At 48.2% G+C, this 17556-nt stretch overlaps 3 protein-coding genes across 7 annotated transcripts in view; 1 reads left to right on the top strand and 2 right to left on the bottom strand.

The window, feature by feature from the left end:
* Positions 1-37: 37 nt before the first annotated feature.
* Positions 38-4746, top strand: MIS12 (MIS12 kinetochore complex component). 3 transcript variants are annotated; one of them, XM_033184907.1, is made up of 2 exons: positions 38-188; positions 2797-4746. In XM_033184907.1, exon 2 carries the CDS (start codon positions 2837-2839, stop codon positions 3452-3454), a length of 618 nt encoding a protein of 205 aa, XP_033040798.1. In that variant the 5' UTR covers positions 38-188; positions 2797-2836; the 3' UTR covers positions 3455-4746. The 3 variants fall into 3 exon arrangements, with proteins under 3 accessions (XP_033040798.1, XP_033040796.1, XP_033040797.1); XM_033184905.1 differs by having other exon boundaries at positions 139-452; XM_033184906.1 differs by lacking the exon at positions 38-188 and adding an exon at positions 2349-2567.
* A 6394-nt stretch (positions 4747-11140) lies between these two features.
* On the bottom strand, positions 11141-12930 carry LOC117067840. 2 transcript variants are annotated; one of them, XM_033184898.1, is made up of 2 exons: positions 11732-12930; positions 11141-11651 (listed from the first exon to the last, which is right to left on the bottom strand). In XM_033184898.1, exon 1 carries the CDS (start codon positions 12652-12654, stop codon positions 12295-12297), a length of 360 nt encoding a protein of 119 aa, XP_033040789.1. In that variant the 5' UTR covers positions 12655-12930; the 3' UTR covers positions 11141-11651; positions 11732-12294. The 2 variants fall into 2 exon arrangements, with proteins under 2 accessions (XP_033040789.1, XP_033040788.1); XM_033184897.1 differs by having other exon boundaries at positions 11732-12698.
* Positions 12931-13063: 133 nt separating this feature from the next.
* Positions 13064-17556, bottom strand: part of NLRP1 (NLR family pyrin domain containing 1) — a 73987-nt gene continuing 69494 nt past the window's right edge. The window contains exons 17-18 of one of the 2 annotated variants that reach the window (XR_004430862.1): positions 16307-17526; positions 13064-13682 (exon numbers count right to left, since the gene is read on the bottom strand). Coding sequence is in view for 1 of the 2 variants with exons in the window: in XM_033184891.1 (XP_033040782.1) it covers positions 17411-17526 (116 nt within the window). In the remaining variant the exon portion in view is untranslated. The remainder of the gene's footprint in view (positions 13683-16306; positions 17527-17556) is intronic. The other variant, XM_033184891.1, reaches the window with a different exon arrangement.

The following is a 17556-nucleotide window of genomic DNA, read 5'->3' as shown; positions in this document are numbered from 1 at the left end:
CCCGCGCCCGCTTTGGCGTTCGCGCTGCTGCCCAATCAACGCCAAGCAATCGGCCAGCCGCCAATCCGTAGAGACTTAAGGAAGGCACATCCGCCAATCACGAGTTGCGTCGCCACCGCGCCCCCCCTCCCCCAGCGCCCCATCTCCCCATCCTGGCTTCTCCACCAGCCAACGTCCGGGAAAAGCGAGTAAGTACAGGTTCCTTCTGCCAATCCCCGCCGGCCACAGCTAACTTTCCCGCCCGGCCCCTTTCTGCCATAATTGAGGTGTCCCCAACCAGCCAATCAGGAACGCGAGAGTATCCCGCGTTTACTTTCGCTCGCCGAGGCGCGTATCAGTCGGAATTTTGGGGAGCCAACCGCGCCGTCTGTCCCTGGCAAGCCAGCGGCGGTTTAAAGGAGGTGGCGGGAAGCCTGTGTGTGCTCGAATTCGTGACCCTCATGGTCGCTCCGGTAAGTACTGCGGGGCAGCATTTTCTCTGAGGAGAAGCGGGTACGGGCGAGACTGGCATAGGCGGCATCGCGAGGGAGCGCGGCGGCCTGTGGGTCGGCCTTACAGCGGGCTCCGACCTGAAGGTCCCAGCATGCAGCGCGGGCTCGGGGCCCGAAGGAAGCCGGGAGCCGGCCGGAAGGTCCGACGCTCTGGCTTCTGGGTCCTGTCCAGCGCGATCGTCGGGTCTTAGCTCAACTCACTGGGCACCTCTGCGTTGAATCGGCAAATACTGATCAAGCCGCATTTATTCTGCCTTCAGGAACTCTAAGTCTAGCAGAGAAGATGAGGCGGTAGAAGTTTATCAGTCAGTGCCCGAAGAGAGGTCCTGATGGGAACTCAAAGGAAGGAGTTAATCAAGGAAGTGTATTTTTTGTTGTTGTTAGAGATGGCGCACATCTGTAATCCCAGCGACTTGGGAGGCTGAGCTAAGAGGATCACTTGAACTTAGGAGGCCGAGGTTGTAGTGAGCCGAGATCATACCACTGCACTCCAGCCTGGGCGAGAGAGTGAGACTTTGTCTCAAAAAACAAAAACAAAAATAGCAACAGCAAAAAAATTAGCCAGGCATGGTGGCCTGCACCTGTGGTCCTGGCTACTTGGGAGGCTGAGGTGGGAGGATTGCTTGGACCTGGGAGGTTGAGGCTGCAGTGATCCGTGATCGTGCCACTGCACTCCGGCCTGGGTGACAAGAGCCAGAACATATCTCACACAAAAAAAAGAAAAACAGAAAGCAATCCTACCTTACATATACGGCCAAACAGTTATAACGACTCTATATTTAGCTATTACAAACGTAAATTTTTATTTTATTTTATTTTTTTGAGACGGAGTCTCTGTTGCCCAGGCTGGGGTGCAGGGGCACGATCTTGACTGACTGCAACCTCCGCGTCAGGTTCCAGTGATTCTCCTGCCTCAGCTTCCCGAGTAGCTGGGATCACAAGTGCCCACCACCACGCCTGGCTAATTTTTGTATTTTTAGTAGAGATAGGGTTTTGCCATGTTGGCCAGGCTGGTCTCGAACTCCTGACCTCAGGTGATCCGTCCATCTTGGCCTCCTAAAGTGGTGAGATTACAGGCATAAGCTATCGTGCTCGGCCTACAAACATAAATTCTTAAGATTAGCTGCATCTTCCCATAAGAAGATTTGACTGTACTGCTTATTGCAAATTATTTCATAAAGTGCATCCTAAATTCACCTGATAATTGAAGTAGCAGTTTGTTTTAGCTAATTGCCTTTATCTGAATAATAAAACTCTTATTTCTATGACAAGCATATCATTTCATCTCAGAAAAAGATGGCTAAGTTGAATTCCCACAATGGCAAGGAGATAGGGGTTTATTTTCCTAGATGTTTATATTTGAGAGGAATTACTTGCAGACCCTTGAAAAAACATGTCAGGGTTATAAAGCTGACAAGGGACTTACACATCTTCTAATTGGGGTTTTTTCAGATGGCTTGGCTGGAGATCAAGCAAATTGAGGACATCAGCAATGGAGTGATCAAAATGATAGATCATGAGGCCCAAAATGAATAAGGAAAGAAGAGAAGTGGGAGAGGCTGAGAACAGAAAGAGGGTGGAGGGGCTGTAAATCTTGAAGATTAGGGTATAATATGAGTATATAAGAATTGGGATCGAGACCATCCTGGTGAACACGGTGAAACCCCGTCTCTACTAAAAAATACAAAAAACTAGCCGGGCGAGGTGGCTGGTGCCTGTAGTCCCAGCTACTCTGGAGGCTGAGGCAGGAGAATGGCGTGAACCCGGGAGGCGGAGCTTGCAGTGAGCTGAGATCCGGCCACTGCACTCCAGCCTGGGCGACAGAGCGAGACTCCGTCTCAAAAAAAAAAAAAAAAAAAGAATTGGAAGAATTTTATAGGAAGCAGTAGTCAAAAAGTAGAAGCAATTTGGAAGAGTGGTTACAAATATCAAGAGCCAGGTGGCTAAAAGGTGGAGCTGTAGGTCATTGAAGCTCAGGAAACTGAGTCTCTAGGGCATTGGTTAAGTCATCTGTCTAGACTTCAAAGTTGTCTAGGATGGTAATTCTGAAGACTGTGATCTGTGCCAAAGTCACAGGTAAAGGAAGTGAACAATGAGGAGGGGAAAAGGGAGGGTATAGGCTGATAGAAGGAGCCTCAGAGAGGCAAGAGTTTATATCCTGTTGTGGAAGTGATATCAGGTATAAAGGAACACAAACTCCTTATTTTTTATTTATTTGCTGCTTTGTTTGCTATCTGTAATGTGATTTGTTATCGTGCAGAAGATTTTTTTTTCCCAATGAATTATTTCCTTTTTACATTTGCAGGTTTTTCACACCTGAAAATAACATAGCAAAATAAGTCAAGATGTCTGTGGATCCAATGACCTATGAGGCCCAGTTCTTTGGCTTCACGCCACAAACGTGCATGCTTCGGATCTATATTGCATTTCAAGACTACCTATTTGAAGTGATGCAGGCCGTTGAACAGGTTATTCTGAAGAAGCTGGATGGCATCCCAGACTGTGACATTAGCCCAGTGCAGATTCGCAAATGCACAGAGAAGTTTCTTTGCTTCATGAAAGGACATTTTGATAACCTTTTTAGCAAAATGGAGCAACTGTTTTTGCAGCTGATTTTACGGATTCCCTCAAACATCTTGCTTCCTGAAGATAAATGTAAGGAGACACCTTATAGTGAGGAAGATTTTCAGCATCTCCAGAAAGAAATTGAACAGTTACAGGAGAAGTATAAGACTGAATTATGTACTAAGCAGGCCCTTCTTGCAGAATTAGAAGAGCAAAAAATTGTTCAGGCCAAACTCAAACAGACGTTGACTTTCTTTGATGAGCTTCAAAATGTTGGCAGAGATCATGGGACTAGTGATTTTAGGGAGAGTTTAGTGTCCCTGGTTCAGAACTCCAGAAAACTACAGAACATTAGAGACAGTGTGGAAAAGGAATCAAAACGACTGAAAATATCTTAATTGCTCAGCAGTCAAAAGGAGGAGCCTGTCAAAAAGTAGAATCATAAGGAATGTATACCAATGACTGTTCAAGCCAACCATACTTTTTATTAGATTTGCTTTGTCAACTCTTTCTTGTATTCTGTGTCTTCTTTTTTGGTCCACTTTCCTGAGGTATGTGTGTGCTACTTTGAACTAGGCTGCAGCATCTGTTCCTTAGAGTCTTCTAATAAGTGGGAAGGGATCAAACGAAGAAGCCATGGCCAGTTAAAGATATTTGCAGAGTTATACCTTGGTCATAAGTCCTTTGTGACCTCGATGATTTTGACTTACTCTTTGGATGAGACTAGATGAGAAAAGGATTAAACGGGTGGCTCCTTTAGTATTATTATTTTTGAGGCAAGGTCCCCTTCTATCACCCAGGTTATAGTAGAGTTCAGTGGCACAGTCTTGGCTCACTGCAACCTCTGTGTCCCGGGCTCAAGTGATGCTCCTGCCTCAGCCTCCCAAGTAGCTAGGACCACAGGTGCATGTCACCATGCTTTGCTAATTTTTTTGCAGAAACGAGGCCTCACTATATTGCCCAGGCTAAGTGGCTTTTTTATTAACCAGTCATTATACTGCGGGACAGCCAACATAAAGTACTTGCTCTCACCCTGTAAATTTTCTTACATCAGGGAGTCAATATGTAGTGGAAAGAAGCATGTAGCACAAATTTAATAAAAAAGAAATTGGTTTATTTCCAAAATAAATCTGACAAAAATCCTGGTGATGTTAAGCAATTGACTGTCTTAAGAGTCCGGCCAGAGAAGACCTTACACAAAAAAAGAGAACCCACTGGAACAGAGAAGGAAGCATGTAGCATACTCAGTAGTGAAATTTAATTTTACTGACTGTTAGGTATCTATGCCAATTTATTTTCATACTTCAGTTGGTTTCGGAATCTGCTTTATACCTAATATTTAATTATTTATTCATACTTACAAGCATCAAATATGTAATTCCCTCAGTGGGAAATTTGTGTTTAAACTCAATGGAATCTAATGTTTCTTTATGTCATTAGTCCCTGTAAAATGTTAGGTCACCCAAGGAAAGGGGAGAAATAGCAATGGCCACTCCTAAGGTGTTGCTTGCTCTCCATGTCTTCCTAAAGAGCAGAACTTGGAGTTTCTCCTTTATGTAGAGAAGAAGTACCTTAGGGTGTATTTGCAATGAAATATTCATAGATACTGAAAGCTTGTGTTTACATGAAATATGTTTATTATCAAGAATTCTTTTTTCCAATTCTGTACATTAAATATATGTGTTTTAAACTGGTTGGTTTTTATTTTTTGCTATCTATAATGCCATAGTATATTTCTTTCCAGTATGACTTTTTACTCATTTGAAAACACTGTCCTTTTCACATTTGTAGCTTATTCAAAATCTGTAGTGGGTTGAACAGTGATCCCTGAAAAGATAGGTCCATGTCCTAATTCCTGGAACCTGTGAATATTGCCTTATTCAGAAAAGGGGTCTTTGCAGGTATAATTAAGGATATGGAGATAAGGAGATCATCCTGCATTATTTGGATGGACCCTAAATCCAGTGAAAAGTGTCCTTATAAGAGAAAGGCAGAGGGAGATTTCAAACAAAAGGAGGAGGAATTACCACCTCAAAGGCAGGTTGGGGCCAGGCGCAGTGGCTCACACCTGTAATCCCAGCACTTTGGGAGGCCTAGCTGGGCAGATCACTTGAGGTCGGGAGTTCAAGACCAGCCTGGCCAGCATGGTGAAACCCTGTCTCTACCAAAAATATAAAAAATTAGCCAGGTGTGGTAGCGCATGCGTGTAATCCCAGCTACTCGGGAGCCTGAGGCAGGAGAATCGCTTGAACCCGGGAGGCGGAGGTTGCAGTGAGCGGAGATATCACCACTGCACTCCAGCCTGGTGACAGAACAGGACTCCATCTCAAAAAAAAAAAAAAAAAATGTTTGGAGTAATGCAGCCCCCACAAGCTGGAAGAGGCAAAGAAGAGATTCTCCCTTAGAGCCAACAGGTGGATTGCATTTCTGGCTTCCGGAACTGTGAGAGAATGTATTTCTGTTGTTTTAAGTCATCAGTTTGTTACAGCAGTCACAGGAAACAATATACCTATTAGTAGCCATGTTAGTGAAATCAGAATATTGAGATGTTCATGAGGATATAAGCTGTCTATTAAGGAAACAACTGCTGAGGCCTTGTCATTATTACATGCAGTAATATGGTTCATCTTAATACAGTGACGTATGGTCATGACCTGGATAGAAGGGTGAAATCCCGTGTTTGAACTCAGGGATCCATTTCGTGTTGAGTACATGCTTAATAACTGCTGGACATTACTGTTGCTGTTTGTCATGGTAGTGTCTCTGCAGAAATAATATAGTTGTCCCTATCGTCCTCCAATAAGTAAATTCTCCCTTCAGAAATTTACAAATGAATCAGAACTATATACAGCTGGTTACCCATTCTCTGCTTCCCTGGATTGCAGTGTTGTTTTAACATGTGAAAATGCATCAATAGAACAGAATAAATAGAACCACAATAGAATAAAGGATAAAAATTGTCCCATCTTCCATCCAGCATCAATCACCCAATTTCTAACTCTTCCCTCCACCCCAATACTAGATCCCGTTGTTCTGTAATACCAAACCGTCCCTGGTTTTATTTATTCTCTACTGTCATGCCTATTCACCACTGCATAATGGATGTGAATGCAAAAAACAAAACAAAACAAAAAAAAGCATGGTGCAGTGGCTCATGCCTGTAATACCAGCACTTTGGGAGGCTGAGGCAGGCAGATTGCCTGAGCTCAGGAATTCAAGACTAGTCTGGGCAACATGGTGAAACCCTATCCCTACTAAAATACAAAAATTAGCCAGGTGTGGTGGCGCGCTCCTGTAATCCCAGCTACTTGGTGTTAGGCAGGAATCTAGACCCAACATGGCGGCGCTACCCGGTGTAGCAGGTCGTTTGTTAAAGACTCCCTTCACCCTTGTACACACCCTTGTACACACCCGCAGACTTACATGCGTCAGAGTTCTGGCTGGGCAATCACACTCCTCCATGACCTGCAGCTCACCTGCATTCCACAAGTTCGTAAACAGCAGTTTCGGTTGACAGTTTCCAAAGACCCCTTCCTCATGACCCTTACTCAACTCCTGCCCTAGTAGTTTCAAGACTCCCCAGGCCCTGTTTGCACAACCAGCTTCCCTACCTCTCAGGCTACAAAAAGCCCCTACCCTCCTCCCTCAGCGCGACTTCCTCGGCCCACGCCTTTGGACCGAGGAACCTAGCCCGCAAGCCCTAATAAAAGGCTATTCTCACTGCCATTTGCCTTGTGTCTTCATTCCCGGTTCATTGAATTGCACACTTTAAATGAATTTGTTGTGAGTTATATGAATTATGTCTTAATATAGCTGGTAAAAATAAGAATACACACCCTAGAAACAATGCCTGGGTTCAAAATCTTGCTCCATTGCTGTGACCTTGGGCAAATCATTTCACCTATGCCTGTTTCCTCATCTGCCAAATGGGAAGAATAATAGAACCTACCTCATAGGGTTGTGAGCATTCAATGATCTCATGCTATATAAAATCCTAAGCCTGCCACCTGGTAAGTTCCATCATTAACAAAGTGAGCTCCATGAAGGCAAGGGTTGTCTCTGTTTTCCTGATAATTATCTCCAGTGCTTGGACCCTAACAAGCAATGACATAGTTAAAAAATTAATTTGGCCAGCCACAGTGGCTCATGCCTGTAATCCCAGCACTTTAGGAGGCTGAAGAAGGCAGATCACCTGAGGTTGGGAGTTTGAGACCAGCCTGAGCAACATGGAGAAACCCCATCTCTACTAAAAAAAATACAAAATTAGCCAGGCATGGTGGCGCATGCCTGTAATCCCAGCTACTCCGGAGGCTGAGGCAGGAGAATCGCTTGAACCTGGGAGGCGGAGGCGGAGGTTGTGGTGAGCCAAGATTGCACCATTGCACTCCAGCCTGGGCAACAGAGCAAGACTCTGTCTCAAAAGAAAAAAACAACAACAAAACAAAACAAATTAATCCATTTTCCCAGTATCCGTTTCTACTGTTTCAAATAACCTAAATTTCAACTGTTTCTCAACAACTTAAACTTACTACTGTTCCATGATATTCAGAAACCACTGCTTACTTCACCGTCTCCATATATTTACCTACGACTGACAACCCAAATTACCCAAAACAGTTGGCGTTGCCTTCATCCTTTGTGACTCACCGAAAGTCAGTTTACTGGATATCTGATATTTTTACCTGCCTAGCATGCGTGACCCTTCGGTTTTCCTCTGGGAACAATTCCTTTCCTATTGCATGCTATTTTCATGGGATTGCCTATTAAGATGACTCTTCTGCCTTTTAGCCAAAGATGGGCATGTGACCCCAGCCAGGCTAATAAGACTCTAGCATTTGATTCTTTTTTTTTTTTTTTTTTTTTTTGAGACGGAGTCTCGCTCTGTTTCCCGGGCTGGAGTGCAGTGGCCGGATCTCAGCTCACTGCAAGCTCCGCCTCCCGGGTTTACGCCATTCTCCTGCCTCAGCCTCCCGAGTAGCTGGGACTACAGGCGCCCGCCACCTCGCCCGGCTAGTTTTTTGTATTTTTTAGTAGAGACGGGGTTTCACCGTGTTAGCCAGGATGGTCTCGATCTCCTGACCTCGTGATCCGCCCGTCTCGGCCTCCCAAAGTGCTGGGATTACAGGCTTGAGCCACCGCGCCCGGCCCTTTTTTTTTTTTTTTGAGGTGGAGTCTCGCTCTGTTGCCCGGACTGGAGTGCAGTGGCCAGATCTCAGCTCACTGCAAGTTCCGCCTCCCGGGTTTACGCCATTCTCCTGCCTCAGCCTCCCGAGTAGCTGGGACTACAGGCGTCCGCCACCTCGCTCAGCTAGTTTTTGTATTTTTAGTAGAGACGGGGTTTCACTGTGTTAGCCAGGATGGTCTCGATCTCCTGACCTCGTGATCCGCCCGTCTCGGCCTCCCAAAGTGCTGGGATTACAGGCTTGAGCCACCGCGCCCGGCCTAGCATTTGATTCTTGAGCAGCATGGCACAAGGACACCAAAAATGGGTCCTTGTTTGGTTTTTCGTTTTGTTTTATTTGGAGATGGGGTCTCTGCCATGTTGCCTAGCTGGTTTCAAATGTCTGGCCTCAAGGGATCCTCCTGCATCCGCCTCTCAAGTAACTGGGACTACAGGTGTGCACCACTGCACCTGGCTTGGGGGCCCATTTGTTTTTATGGTCTAAAAGGCTGTCTGTGTATACTAAGCAGACAGGGAAAGACTTGATATTTTGGACAAAGGAAACTCTTACTGGACGCCCAGAAATTGGAGGGCAGTTGCAAGCTCAATACAGGTAAGCAGTAACAGTGAAATTAGGTGGGCAGTAGAGAGACACGTGATCACATATTCCTGGGATACCTAAACTATAATTCAAACTATATAAGAGGAAAATTGGCCAGCTTAGATGCATGATGACACTAAAAGTACACACTTATTGTGTGTACACATTGAAGTGTACAAATTAAGTGTACACTTAATACTTAGTGAGTGTTAAGTAGTATCTCATTATATAGATGATGTGAGAGTAATGGAAATTTAATATTGATTAGAAAATACAGGCCAGGCACTGGAACTCTATGGAACCAGGAATTTGAAGGAGAGTGAAATCGGGAGAAACATGGGGAAGACAGATGGGCTGATAGGAGAGAATATGGGGGTATGGAAAGAAAATGAATTTGGGGGTTGGAGTGAGTTTAATATTGGAGACAGCGGGGATGGGGTGAATGTCAAGGAAGATTGGAGTACAATATTGAGACAATAATCAAGTATGTGGGGAACAATGCAATGAATACTGAACTAAGGGGATCAAATGGGGCTGGATATTTAGCAGAATATTGAAGCCAATATTAAGATTGTAGAGGCAATAGGATCTAATAACAGTATAGTCATAGGAACCAGGTGTTGGAATTTGGGGTAGAAAATGGAGGCCCAGACTGGGCACAGTGACTCACACCTGTATTCCCAGCACTTTAGGAGGCTGAGGTGGGTGGATCACTTGAGGTCAGGAGTTCAAGACCAGCCTGGCCAACATGGTGAAATCCCGTCTCTACTAAAAATACAAAAAAAGTTAGCCGGGCGTGGCGGCATATACCTGTAATGCCAGCTACTCGGGAGGCCGAGGCAGGAGAATTGTTTGAACCCAGTAGGCAGAGGTTGCAGTGAGCCAAGATCAGGCCACTGCATTCCAGCCTGGGGCACAGAGTGAGTCTCAGTCTCAAAAAAAAAAAAAAAATTAGCTGGGCATGGTGGCACGCACCTGTAGTCCCAGCTAGTTGGGAGGCTGAAGCACGAGAATCGCTTGAACCTGGGAGGTGGAGGTTGCAGTGAGCTGGCCACTGCACCACAGAGAGAGACTCCGTCTCAAAAAAAAAAAAAATGGAGGCCCAGATTTGTTGGCACAAAAAGGGCCATGATATTGTGGAACAGTGATCGAATGTTGAGGAACAGGGAACTTTGGTTTTGGGAAGAGAGGGACGAGTCTACTGTTAGGAGATTGGCTGAGGAAAGGAAGCTGGGGGATCATATCCTGAGTAGTCGCTGAGGGACTGTATGAGAGATAACAGGGGATGTGTGAAAGGGAGACATTGAGATCAAATGTTTGGAGAGCGCTAGGCTATATGTTGGGAGTCCGTGAGTACTTAATACTAAGAGATACCAGAAGATCGAATATTCAAGATTGAAAGCTGGAAATCAGTGAGGGATAAATATTGTGGTCCTTTGGAGACATATATATATATATATAATATATATATATATATATATATATATATATTTTGAGACGGAGTCTTGCTCAGTTGCCCAGGCTGGAGTACTGTGGTGCGATCTCCGCTCACTGCAAGCTCCGCCTCCCGGGTTCACACCATTCTTCTGCCTCAGCCTCCCGAGTAGCTGGGACTACAGGCGCCGGTCACCATGCCCGGCTAATTTTTTTTGTGTGTGTGTGTTTTTAGTAGAGACGGGGTTTCACCATGTTAGCTAGGATGGTTTCAATCTCTTGACCTTGTGATCCACGGCGCCCGGCCTGGAGACGTAATTCTGGGAAATAGTGCCACCGATTGCTGTGGGGAAATTGTTGTAGTAAACTGTGATTGTAAAGCACAGGCTGACATTGGGGAACAGTGGATGTCATACTTGTGGTGCTGAAATAAGTGTCCGGGGACAAGATATCAAGGCACAGAGTGATATGGGATTATGGGAAGTCAGAACTGAGAAATGGCAAGGCCCTCATGTTGGAAAACAGGGAGTTTGTAAAGACCCACAGGGCAAATTCCAGAGCTTAGCTGGGGGACTGTACTTGGTCTTCGTAAAGGAAGCAAGTGGAGACTAAATACTGAGGGGCAGTAGGTAATGCCACAATGGGACAGTGGCTGATCTGCCATAAAAGGATGGTAGACTCGGATACCAGCGTGTTGTGAGGACCGGATGTGGAGAAAGATGCCATCGAAGAGCCTGGTAGCTATTCAGTGGCGGGAGAGGCTATATTTTGGAATACTGGGTCATGGGGTGAAGTCTGTTTTGGAGGGACAGTAGGGAATGCTGTGGAGCAGACTAGGAAGTTGGGCAGGGTCCACTGCAGAGTTGGAAATTAATGGAGAACTGAATATAGAGGAGACTGAAAAAGAGATAATTTATTCCATCAGAGGTATCACAATTACAGATTCCAGACATTTGCAAGTAAAGACTACGCAGGGTTAGAGCGCTGCGTTTTGACATTTAACATTCATGAGTAAACAGAGACGGCCGGTGGGTAAATATCTTGCCAAGGTGGTTTCTGGTATTAAGCCTTTTGAGTCTAAGATGAAAAACCCCTAGGAGTCACGTGGTTTTCCCGCACTAACTCTTGTCAATGACAAATCCCTCAGCCCCTTTTGTCTTGGGTGCCACAGTTCCAGAAAGGCTCTGGGCCAGAACGAAGCCATCCTAGAGTCCCCAAGGACAGCCCTCCCGTGGACCCCGGCTAGGGCTCCAGAGTCTCATCCTGAGGAGTGCGCCAGCTCTGGGCCTACGTCCCAGTGGGGTTTGCAGCCACAGGTCCCGCGAGTCCCGGACACTTCCAGGGCGTGGTCTTCTGGTAAGACAGCTCCTCCGGCTCCTCCACGCAGCGACAACAAAGTCTAAGGCAGGAAAAACGCACAGTCGTGGTCAGCCAGAGCCCCTGGGGGCGCAGCACGAAACCCCGACGAACGCCACTTACCGAGTCCCGCCCTCCAGCTACGCCTGCTGCGCAGTCTTGTCCTCTCTCGGCCGCGCCAACTCCGGGGCACAGCTGGCTCCTCCTGGGGGCGATGCAGCATCACAGGGCTCCGGCCCAGCCCGGGCCAGGGCGCCGACCCTCCCTGCGGGATCCTCTCTAGAAGGCCGCGGGTCTGGATCTGGCTCATCCCTTAAAGAATCCAAGGTTGGGCGCACTCTGAGCTCCCCAAACACAAAATGATGGGCTCCCTGCGCGTGCCCCTGCGTCACAGAGTGGTAGGGGTCCAGCGACATTTTCCTAATTATAAACGGGGTTCAATCACACCCCAGAATTCTAAACGCCCCCACCCCTAACTTGCAGGTGCAAACGGCACCCTTGTTTCATTGCCGGCAGCTACTTTGTACTTTCCTACTGATAGACAAAGATAGTGACAACAAAGAAGGAAAGAAACAAGCATCGAAAGCTACATGAAGGGGGTGTGTTCCAAAACACAAAATGCCGAGCCCTGTTTTCCCCTTCCCTCCCCGCTCGGTCCTGCGCCCACCCCGTCCCGCGCTGGCCACTCAGGCAAGCTGTAAATGGATATAGGTAAAGATGCAGGAGGTGATAGAGAAGGCGATGGCTGCGTAGATGAAGATGGAGAGGTGTGGAAAATGGTCGAGATAGCAGCCCTCGACCAGTGGAGGCGCCTCCTCCTTGGGCTGGGGGCGCGATGCGGCCTTCGGGGGCTGCCCGGCGCGGCCCCCCTGCGCCCTCCCGCCCGCGCGCCGACCAGCCTTCTTGCCCGCGGCCGACGCGGACCTGGGCGCGCGGGCAGCGGGAGGGTCTTCCGGGGGAGGCTTGTCAAACAGGCCTTCGGACTCGGGGTCCGGGCGAATCTGCTCGGGACCCCAGGGTCTGCGCTGAAAGAGTCCGTCAGCCATGGGCAGGATCGCGGGTAGGTGGGTCAGCTGGGTCTGGGTCGGAGCGCAGTGGGCGGCGGTCTGGGCTGCGGCTGTATTTCTACAGCCCCGGGTGGGGGCGGAGCCAGAGGGGCAGGGGGCCTCTGCAGGGTCCGCCGGGCCTCTCAGCGGAGGCGCCGCTTCGCCTGGCTCCTCCTTCCACCCCCAGCCTGTTGCAGAGGCTGGCTCGCCGGGTTCCAGCTCCCCGGCCGGCGGCTCGGCAGTCTTTGCGCAGCAAGGTTTGTCTCCATGGCAACCAGACTGGCGGCGCAAGGGGGAGGAAGCGCGAGCCGCTGGCTGGGACCCCAGGGCTCGAGCAGGCTTGGCACCTAAGAAGCCGAAATGCAACCAGCCAGGTTCTCAGCTGCGTGGGGCGCTTCCCCAGGGCATATTTCTCCTTTTAAAAGAAATATTTATTGTGTGGTCTGTTTTAAATTTTAATCTTAATACGTGAAAAAGCTAACACATCATCTTTGTAGAAAACTAGAAATTGAGAACACAGTATAGGCAAAATCAGTGTAAAATAAAGCCTCCCACAATCCCAAGGTCCAGAGATAATACAGCTAAAGAATTGGTGCATTTCTCTGCCTTCTTCCTTTTTTGTCTCTCCATCTACATCTGTATCTGTACAACCTGTTTTCTCTTCTTGCTCTTCACCCACAAAAGCAGGACTCCAGCCTTTTGAGCATCTCACATATGATTAAGAACAAATCCTTCAAAGACCCGCCTCACCTAAGCCCATTTCTCAGACCCACCTGGGGTCTACTCAGGCCTCCTTGTCATCCACCAAGCCCTCTCTGGCTTCACTGGTACTGCCACAGGCTGCTGCGCACTAGCATCTCCTGGCGTCTCTGTTGCACCTGAGGTTCCAAGGCCGGCTGGTGTTCCCTCCTGGAATGGAGGGAGAACAATCACTTGGATTTATTTGAGTCCCAGTAGATTGGAGGGGTCCGCTGGCCGGCTTTGTTAGTTGCAGCATATCCAGACTGCATCAGAGAACTCCCTGCCTCCTGCAAGTGAAAGGCTGGGGGTGAACCAAGGTCAGGGTGCTGAAACACTGTAACCAGGGTGCTGTCCCTCTCTATCTTACAGCATTGCCAGCGACTTCTTGCATGGCCAGAGCCTACTAGGTAGTGGTAGGTACTCAGATTTTTGCTGAATGAATGATGCAGTAAATAACGGCAGCAGCAAACTCTGGTTCTCACAGCTTAACCCCCTCACCTAAAAGGGCTTCCAGTTGGCTGGATGAGGAGAAGATGGAACCCTCATCCATGATCCTGGGAATGTAAAATGTGCAGTTCCTTTTTTTTTTTTGAGATGGAGTCTTGCTCTGTTGTCCAGGCTGGAGTACAGTTGAGCGATCTCGGCTCACTGCAACCTCCGCCTCCCGGGTTCAAGCAATTCTCCTGCCTCAGCCTCTGAGTAGCTGGGATTACATGCGCACACCATCACGCCTGGCTAATTTTTAGTGTTTGTAGTAGAGACAGGGTTTTACCACATTGGCCAGGCTGGTCTCGAACTTCCTGGCCTCAAGTGATCCACCTGCCTCGGCCTCCCAAAGTGCTAGGATTACTGGCATGAGCCACTGTGCCCAGCTCGATGGAAGTATATGAAGGGTGAAATGGAAAGGTATGGAGGGTGGAATGGAAGGATGGTTTAGGTGGAGTGAAAGAATGTGAAGAATGGAATGGAAGGTTGCAAAAGGCAGAATGGAAGGACATGGAAGGACCAGAGTTTGAAAAGTGGAATGGGAGGATGTTTAGGGTGGAATGGAAGAGCTTGAAGGATGTCATGGAGGGGTGTGAAGGGTGGAATTGAAGGGTGTGAAGGGTGAAATGGGAGGATGCTTAGGGTGGAATGGAAGATGTGAAGAGAGAAACAGAAGGACACGTAGTGGACTGGAAGAGTGTCAAGGATGGAATACAAGGTGTGTAAGGTGGAGTGGAAGAATATGAAGGTTGTAATGAAATGGTGTGAACAATGGAATGGAAGGGTAGGAAGGGTGAAATGGAATTGTGTGATGGATAAATGGAAGGGTGTGAGGCTAGAATGAAAGGGTGTGTAGGGTGCAATGGGAGGGTTTTCAGGGTGGAATGGAAGGGTGTGTAGAGTGGGATGGAAGAGCTTTATGTAAGGCTGTGGCATTGAGAAAGTCACCCAAACCGACCTATGAGGTTTAAGTGGGAGTAGGTAGTGGGGAAGTCTCAGTAACCAAGAGGGTCTGGGGCAGAACCATGCAAAGGCTTACTGGGGCGGAGCTGGGTGTAAGTGAGGAGTGCAGGTGTTAAAAATGCTTTAGGAACTGCAGGGCCTTTTGCATATTGAGAAGACGTGAGGCTAAATCCGGAGCTCAGACAGCAGAGGCCCAGGTGTCTTGGATACCTTGTTATTTTTTAGCTGGTATACCTGTACAGAAATGAATATACTGCAAAACAGTGCTGGTCCCAGCCCAGGTGACCCCTGGGGGCTCTATCTGTCAGGTATTGAGAGAGCTTGACTTACTCCATGGCCTCACCCTGGTGCAAGCTATGCCTGTGCCCAGCAACAAGCGCTAACTTTGTCCCAGGCCAGGGACTTTAGGACCCCTAGACATCCCTGACAGGACAGTTACCAGAGGGTCCCAAGCTACAACTTCACTCTCTGCTCGGCACCTGAGTGTTCCAGGAAAAATCTTATGAGTCCAGGGCCTGGAGCCAGCATCTGCCAAAAGACCCCGAATGGACAAAGGTTGCCTTTAGCTCCTGTTTCTGGGACCTGCCCAGAGGACATACCCCTCCCAGAGGTGAGAGAGGCCTCTTCTAGGAGGATCTTTGCTCCTGGGATATACTTTGATAGGTTTTCTTCATCCATTTAGGGATTCATTCTACCTCTGGAAGAAAGATACACTGTCTGAGTCAATAGGAATCAGGGATTTGAGGCCAAAGCCTGGATCTGGACAACGGCCAGTTGACCGTGTTGGTGACCCCCTCTGTGAGGAATCCTAGGACACACATGGATCATAACAGCAGCAGCAGCAATCACTGAGCACTGACTGTATGCTAGGAACTGTGCTCAACATTTCTGCGGAGATGGTCTCACTTAAGTTTCATGACCCCCTAAACTGGGCACCAGTATTTTCTCCAATGTTCCAATGAGGAAACTGAGGCTGAGAAGTGAAGGAATCTAAAATCTGCTGCTAATGCTGACTGCTGGGGACTGGGTGTGGTGGCTCATGTTTGTAATCCCAACTCTTTGGGAGGCTGAGGTGGGTGGATCACCCGAGGTCAGGAGTTCGAGACCAGTGCGGTCAACATGGCAAAACCACCTTCTACTAAAAATACAAAAATTAGCCAGGCGTGGTGGCGCATGCTATAATCCCAGCTACTCGGGAGGCTGAGGCACGAGAATCGCTTGAACTTGGGAGGCGCAGGTTGCAGTGAGCTGAGATCGCACCACTGCACACCAACCTGGGTGATAGACTGAGACTCTGTCTCAAAAAAAATACAGACTATACTAGAATAGAATAAAATAAAATAAAATGAAATAGAATAAAATACTGACTGCTGGGGTTCTAACCCATGTCTCTCTGACCCAAGGGTAAGAGGTATACCTCCCAATCCCCACCCCCTCAGCTACCCACCCCAGGCTTGCTCACCATCAAAGACTCTGTCCTGTTAGCCTTTCCCAGGTCACATCCTGGGCCTCACCTTGCAGCAAAAGACTTGTTCCCTTTAGAATGTGTGCACAGAGCAAGAGGCAAAATTCACAAAGGCCACTTTTAGCTCGAAGTGTTCATGCCCAGCTGAGGAAACAAGGTGTGGTGGTGGGATGTATGTGTCCATGGGTGGGTGGGAGAGAAGGACCTTGCAGGAATCTCTGCTGCCTGGGCTAGAGCTGTTTGTTATCCTGGAAACCATGGTTGCTTTGAAACTGGCTGCCGAATTTCTCTCCTGCCCATTTCTAATTTCTGTGCATGCCCTGGCTGGGAGAAGGGGAGTCAAGCCAGGAATCTCCCCTTTCCACAGGTCCACTACCCAAACCCACAGTTGACGGGAAACTTCCAAGTGTATTGCAACCTCTACACCAGGATGTGCCTGGATAGGCCTAGTCACCTGCTGATGCTGCTGTGGTACTTCTAGCCCAATGCAGGGTCAGCTGCCTGCCCCACCCTGAGAGGCTCTGGGAGCTCACATCCAGTGCTGACCATCCCTGTGCTCCACCCAGTCCCCTGCTGGGGATCGGGGTAGCAGTGGTTGCTGAGCAAGGCAGAGAAGGGGAGGCTGAGTAAAGCCTGGGGCTCCATGGGGCAGACAGCGGGAAGCCAAGAACCTGTCTGGGGGCTGTGAGGTGGCACCTGGCAGGCGGGATTCCACATGAGCTGTGGCTCCAAGTCTCCCTATCCTCCCTTCCTGCCCCTATGCACGCTCCAGGTCCCATCAGACTTCACTTACAAAGCACAAATTCAAAGATACAATTATTAAGAATTTCAAGGCAGTGACTGCCACGCATTAAACCCCAAGCATGGGGGCCTACTGCCATTGCACAGGTTGCACCTCCAGGAAGCTGGCCCTACTCACAGCCTACCGCAGGTCTAGTTTAGCCTAGCTGGGCACTGATGTCTTCTTCCTGCTCAGTGCTGTGGTTCTGCATCAAATGTTTACCTTTCCATGGTGTTTTTTCTCCCACTAGAGAGAACTTAGCGCTTCCAGCATCTCAGCTTCAATCCAGGGCCCAGCGGAACTCACCACTCTGGACATTTTCATCCTCTTCCCCGTTTTCTTTCACACACACAGACCTCTGCTCTCTGCATATGATCTTCCTCAGAGAGAATAGATTTGGTTACTTGTGCTCTGTCCTCTTCTCTTTGTGCCGTCCCTATAGAACAAGAATCATCAAACAGGGTCA

Source organism: Trachypithecus francoisi, unplaced genomic scaffold (genome assembly GCF_009764315.1).
Source record: "Trachypithecus francoisi isolate TF-2019V2 unplaced genomic scaffold, Tfra_2.0 Lachesis_group20, whole genome shotgun sequence".
NCBI lineage: Eukaryota > Metazoa > Chordata > Mammalia > Primates > Cercopithecidae > Trachypithecus > Trachypithecus francoisi.
The sequence above is the reverse complement of the archived record's forward strand: the minus strand, read 5'-3'. Positions and strand labels throughout refer to the sequence as shown.

Coding starts and splice junctions, on each gene's coding strand:
- MIS12 (XM_033184907.1), top strand. CDS start 2,837: ATGTCTGTGGATCCAATGACCTATGAGGCCCAGTTCTTTGGCTTCACG.
- LOC117067840 (XM_033184897.1), bottom strand. CDS start 11,918: ATGAGCCAGATCCAGACCCGCGGCCTTCTAGAGAGGATCCCGCAGGGA. Junction 11,652..11,731: donor TAGCTGGAGGGCGGGACTCG/GTAAGTGGCGTT, acceptor TTCCTGCCTTAG/ACTTTGTTGTCGCTGCGTGG.